We start from the raw sequence: 6,232 nt of genomic DNA, 5'->3' as shown, positions 1-6,232 counted from the left end.
TCTCTGCAAACACAACACGGGAACAAAGCACCATTTTCACCTTTACTGTCTAAGCTGCAGCACAAGCAAAATCCATCAGGGCAACAGTGGGTGTTGCTAACTGACTCAAGGAAAGGGGCTGTTCCCCTTTCTTCACCAAGATCTTGGCAGGAGGCTGCTCTGTCAAGGTAGTGGTATCAGCTCACAAATAGATCTGCAAACAGTGACTGCAGAGAGCAGCAGCAGATGGTCCCAGCTCTTTTTCAGTGCCAGAAACACAGGCTGTTGCTGGCAGGTCCCACTGAAGCCAGGGGGAGTAGGTGGCAGTTCACCAGGGGCCTGCTGAGGAGGAACAGGAAAGACCTGCTTTTCAACACATTAGCAGCAGGCCAGGAGCTCTGGGCCAGGGAGAGGTGGCCAGATGGCCGGGTAACACATGACCATCCAGAAAGCAAGCACATACAGACAGACAGGATGAGCTGGACAGCACAGGGCAGGGGAACAGAAAGAGGAACGCAAGACGGGCATAGGAGGAGCTTCATGTAGAGCCACAGGGAGCCCTTAGCTACACTCTCCCAATAGAACTGTGCCCCATTAGTAGCAACCATGACCATCAGAGATGCAACACACCATGAGGGAGAAAGGGAAAGCCTTGAAACAAACTGAGTAAGACCCAGTGGGCAAACCAGGATGCTGAGGCTTTAACCTCAGCCTGGGAAGATGTTAGCGCAGGCTGAAGGCTCATCACACAAGGCGGGGGTAGTGTTCAGAGATGAAGGTTTAATTTTCTGTCAGCAACACAAAGAAGCAATTATCACAATTACGAATGTTTGCTCGCATAAGGCTCAGAACTCGGGGTGGGGGGGAAGCCAGCAACAGCTTTGCCCCTCCCCAAAATACTACCAAGTGACATTAGTTCACAAGCCATAAAAGATCCCAACCGACTGGGCTGTTATCCCACAGCGCATTGCACCGGCACCAGACTTCACCTAGATCAAACTGATCAGTTACATGGAGTTGATGTGGATGTGCTAAAGATGCAGCTCTAAGTGCCTGAAGACCAGGCTGCTGTCAGTCAAACAAGAGCCAAGGCAGCTCATGCTGCCCCCACCCTCTTGGGGGCACTGGCTTACCATACTGCAAGGAGTACTTCAAAAAGGACAAAAGATGATTATCCCCGATTCAGCTACCGCTCCCACCTTTATTAAACCCCAAGAGGTGTGGGACAAGGCAAGCCACAGGCAGGGAAAGACACGGACTACACACTACAGCTTTGGTGACTTCATGTAAGTTTGGTTGTTCATGTGCTTCATTGGATTTTTGTGACGGCTTCATGGATGGACTTGGCCACATAGTCCAGGTTCTTGGTAGTCAGGCCACACATGTTGATGCGCCCACTAGCCATCAGGTAGATGTGTTTTTCCTTGATCATGTACTCCACCTGCTTGGCTGGGGAAAAAATTGGACATCAGGTCAGAGCCATGACCCCACAGATCAGAAAAGCCCAAAGAACCAGTCGAGGCTGCTTGAATCTTTCACAACAAGCAGAAAACTTCGAGCACTGGCCACTAAAATGCTGTCTGATGCTTCATCCCTGCCTAGCCACAGAGGCAGTGATGCCAGGACACCAGTAAGGTCCCTGAGAGATTCCTGCCTGGACTGCTTCAGCCCAGTTCAACCCCCAGCATAACCGTCCTCACCCAATACTCCCTTCACCAGGCCACCTGGTACTTACGGTTCAACCCTGTGAAGCTAAACATGCCAATCTGCTCTGTGATGTGGTTCCAGGTGCCCGGGGTCCCCAGAGACTCTAGTCGAGACCGGAGCTCTGACCGCATCAGCAAGACCCGATCTGCCATCATCTTCACATTGTCTTTCCTGCAGCAGGCAGGAAGCAGAGCGTGAGGACAGGCACCTGTCTGGTTTGGAGCCATCTGGCCAAGCCTGGCACTCAGGGAGACAGCTTCCCCCCCCTTTCCCTCTCCCACCAGCCCTGGCAACACGTACCACTCAGCAAAGAGCTGCGGGGAAGAAAGCGTAGTTGCCACAATGCGTGCTCCCTGGGAGGGAGGGTTGGACCAAGTGGTGCGCACAATCTTCTCCATCTGGGAAAGCACACGCTGCACATTGTCTGCATCCTTCCCCACCACAGTCAGGTTCCCCACACGTTCATCTGCGGACAAGCCAAGAGACATGAGCCATTGGTTGCACACATCATGGCAAGGCAGTGCTCTCCCCACCCCCCAGCATGCCAGCCCCATCTGTCTGGGTATGATGCTACTGGGCCAGCTTACTGCCAGACACTCACTGTAGAGCCCAAAGTTCTTGGAAAACGACTGTGCACAGAAGAGCTCAAAGCCCTCGGAGACAAAGTATCGCACAGCCCAGGCATCCTTGTCCAGGCTGCCAGAGGCAAAACCTTGGTACGCCGAGTCGAAGAACGGAAACAGGAACCGGCGCTGCAAGGAGGAACAGTGTTAGAGGGAAACCCCTTCCCCACAACCTTCACTTTACCCCCCGCTGTCCCCATAGGAGGGAAAAATGACCATTGAGCTTCTGGGTGAATTCAAAGGAAACATGGTCCTGCAACACCAGACTAGGATATTTTCTTTCTACTGGGGTAAAAGAATAGGAAGACTGAAGTGGTCAATAAAAGGTCAAATGCAGGATAAAACTGCATTTGAGGACACAGGCACAAGAGATGCACCACCTTATATCCTACTGTCCAGCACCTGTGAAAAGCAGGTGCCCGTGGATAATCTTCCCAGTATGAGAAACCTCACTGCAGCTCATGCCACAGAGTTTGAAAGCAAGAACTTGGAGACACGAGCAGAACTGGGATGCTTCTATCCTCTGTGCACAGACAACCAGCATCCTGTCAACCTCTCCCTTCAACACCTGCCAAGCAGGAGTCTTCCAGCTCCTGCTACACCTCATGCCATTCCCTAGAGCCCATTTTGGATGCAAGTGCTCTGGCTGGCTCAAGAGCTACCTGTCCCCTCAGCACTGCTTTAGCCCTAGCAGCAGCCCATACCTTCATAACAGCAGCAATCTGCTTCCACTGGTCAGGAGTAGGGTCTGTGCCCGTTGGGTTGTGCGCACAGGCATGGAGGATGAAAATGGAGAACTCTGGGGCTTTCTGAGGAGAGATTAGGTCTTGATCACACACACGGATGAGACTGGGCACCCACAGCAGAGGGAGAGGCCTGAGCTACTCTGCGCACTAGCAGTCTCTTTTGCAGAGATCCACTTCCAGGCACAGCACACAAGAGCCCAGCCAGCTGCCAACAGCACAGCACCAAGCTCCGCCCATCCCATGCCACTTTTACTCACCTCCATGTCATCCAGCAGCCCCTGGAGATCCAGACCCCTCTTGGCAGCATCCCAGTAGTGGTAGGTTCTAATATCTTTAAAGCCAGCATCCACAAACACAGAGTTGTGGTTCTCTGAGGAAAGAAATCATTTTTCAGAAAAGTGGACCCCACCTCCGGCAAGCCACCTTCTCCAGTCCCAGTACCTCCCTAAATGCCACTAAAATACGTGACGGAGACACTTACGCTCCCTTAACCCACAAGGGGAAGGCCCCTCTCTCACCGCCCAGGCCCCTGCCGTGCCTCCCTCACCCACTGACCCACAGGGCTCTCTGCAAGGAGGCAGCAGCACTGACGACAGCACTCACCCCAGGACGGAGCGGAGATGTAGACCGGGGTCGCCGTGTTGTTGTTTCCATTGTACCACCGCTTCAGAAACTCCGCGCCGATACGCAGAGCGCCTGTCCCGCCCAAGGACTGAACACTTCCAATCTGCAACAGAGAGAGTTGCCAGCAGGGTCCACCCGGGTCAACCTCGCCTTCAGTGTGCAGAGAACAGCGGCGCTTGCAAGAGCGAGACAGGATCCCAGACGTGCTCCCTGGGGTCGCCCCAGGCAGGACACCATCCCCTTCCAGTGGTCTTCAACCTCCTTCAGCGCTCAGGCCCATCCAGACACCTTCTACAGTTATAAATAGACTCCAGTTATTCCCGTTACTTTTTGGCACAGAGCAGATTCCCAGCTAGCAGCTTATTTCAGGAAAGGTAGTCTATTATCCGACTTCAGTTTCCCGTGGGGCAACCGTTAAAAGATGAAGGAAAAAACAAATTCCAATCACAGCCCACGTCCGGTCTTTCCCAAAAACTACGACTACTTGCACAAACAGCTTCAAGTACACGGCTTCATCAAGTAACCTACGACCAGTAAAGACCACGTCAGAGCAATCCCCAAATCCCGCCAAAATGCAGTTACTCCGCACATTTGTGCTCTTCTGCTCTGTCTGCCGTGTAGACACGCTGGGGGTCCCAGTGGCTCTCCCAGCAAGGAGCGGTCTCGCTCCCTGTCCACCACCTACCCGGTTCTCCTTGATGGCGGGGCTGTCGTCACCCAGGGCGATCCGGGAGGCGTTGGCCCGGAACTCGGGCAGGCCCAGGATTGGCAGGTACTCGTGATTCAGGCTGTGGTCGTTGGCGATCATCTGCTCCACCTTCTTCACCACCGGCAGGACCCATGGCTGCCCCTCGTCCGTGCGGTAGGCTGCGAGGAGAAGGAGAGCCGTCCTTCCTACACCCGGCGGGATGCTGGGCCTCCCGGTCCCCGGTGGGGCCTGTCCGGGGCACCGACACCCGAGAACGGCAGGCAGGCCGGCGCGGGGCCGCCCCCACGACCTTGACGCTCGCCGGTGACCCGCTGCCTGCCCTGCCCCCGCCCCGCCCGCACCCAGCCTCGCCGCGGCCCGGTGACCTTTCGAGCCCGGGTCCCGCCGCTGCCGCCCAGTCGCTCCGGCAGGTGCCGGGGCCGCCGCAAGGGCGCCGGCGGGCCTGCCCCGCAGAGAAGGGCCCCGCCGGGCCGGGGGGAGGCCGCGGACTCACCGCCCACGCCCAGGTTGACCTTCCGCGCGTCCCCGTCCTCCCGGAAGTCCGCCGTGAGCTTGAAGACGGCGACAGGCGGGGCGCGGGGGACGGCGGTGAAGATGGAGGCGGCCATGGCGGCGCAGCCCCCTCCGCTCTGCTCCGCTCCGTTACGGGCGGCGCGCGGCGCCTGGAGGAGACGCTCACCTTCACCGGCGGGGCGGCGCCGCCGCACGCCGCCGCCAATCAGCGGGCAGCCGGCGGCCCCGCCCCCGCCGCCAGCCAGCGGCGGCCCTGCGGCCCCTCGGGCGGAGCGCGCGCAGCCAATCGCGGCGGGGCCGCCGGCCGGCGGCGGCCGCGGCGCCCGGTGACGCGAGCGGCGCGGAGACGCAGGCGCTGCCTATTGGCCGCCGGCGTCCCCCCCCCCCCGGCCCCACCCCCTCCTCGGCGCGCGCGGGTTGGGCGGGCGACGCGCGGCGGGGCCGCCCCGGGGTGCAGCGCCCGGGGGCGCGGCGTGGGGCCGGGACCAGGACCGCGGCCGGGACCGGGACCAGGGCCGCGATCGGGGGGTGCCGGCAGGCCCGGGGCCGCGGCGCAGGGGTGCAGAGCCGTCACAGGGGCTGCGGGGGTGCAGCGTCCCGGGGGGGGAGGTCCGGGAGCGGCAGCGATGGGGTTGCGGGGTGGTCCCGTGGTGCAATGCCCGTGGTACGGGGTGCTGCCGGGGATGTCGTGCCCGAGGCAGCGCTGCTCTGCGGCAGCGCTCGGGGGTGCAGTGCTCGGGGGTCACGGCACGGTCCCCATAGGGGACCCGGGGTGCAGCGTATGCGTGGGTGCAGATCAGCCCTGGAGTGCAAAGCTGGGGCGCACGACAGCCCCGGGGGGCCGTGCAGGGCCGTGCCCGGGGGTGCGGGAGGATGCCAGGGTGCAAGGCTAGGGGGGTGCTAGGAGGGCCGTGCCCGGGTGTGGTGGGTGCAGGTGCAGTGCCCGGGGTGCAGGGTGCTCCCAGGGGTGCGGTGACCGGGACGAGGAGGGCTGTGAGGGCGGGGGGGTGTTTCCACCCCAGGGCGGGTCTCGGGGACCCTCCAGTGCAGCTGCCCCGGGGTTTTTAAGGCACTTTCCCGATTCCCGGCCACCTGCAGGTCAGGCTGTGGGGTAGCCCCCTGAGAGCCTCCCAGCCCCGGAGAAACCCCGGGGTCACCTGGGGGCTTCTCCCCTCCCAGCAAGAGCCTCCGGCCGGTGGCAACCACCGCCAAGGCGAACCCTGCTCTGGCCCACGGGGAGCCTTTGGGATCACTGCTTAGCTCGGGGCCCTTCTCCCCGAGCGCACGGCATCGTGCTTATCCGCAGGGAATTTCTCGTGGCACCTTGCCGT

At 60.1% G+C, this 6,232-nt stretch overlaps 1 protein-coding gene across 1 annotated transcript; it reads right to left on the bottom strand.

Annotated features, from left to right (window-relative positions):
* Window positions 1-739: 739 nt before the first annotated feature.
* GOT1 (glutamic-oxaloacetic transaminase 1) lies at window positions 740-5,095 on the bottom strand. Its single transcript, XM_052799291.1, has 9 exons — window positions 4,882-5,095; window positions 4,365-4,546; window positions 3,659-3,782; window positions 3,313-3,425; window positions 3,014-3,118; window positions 2,288-2,438; window positions 1,987-2,152; window positions 1,715-1,857; window positions 740-1,428 (listed from the first exon to the last, which is right to left on the bottom strand). Exons 1-9 carry the CDS (start codon window positions 4,994-4,996, stop codon window positions 1,289-1,291), a joined length of 1,239 nt encoding a protein of 412 aa, XP_052655251.1. The 5' UTR covers window positions 4,997-5,095; the 3' UTR covers window positions 740-1,288.
* Window positions 5,096-6,232: the final 1,137 nt, after the last annotated feature.

The sequence above is a fragment of the Harpia harpyja genome, chromosome 10 (assembly GCF_026419915.1).
Source record: "Harpia harpyja isolate bHarHar1 chromosome 10, bHarHar1 primary haplotype, whole genome shotgun sequence".
In the NCBI taxonomy this organism is placed as follows: domain Eukaryota; kingdom Metazoa; phylum Chordata; class Aves; order Accipitriformes; family Accipitridae; genus Harpia; species Harpia harpyja.
Note: the sequence above shows the minus strand (reverse complement) of the source record. Positions and strands in the feature narration are given on the sequence as shown.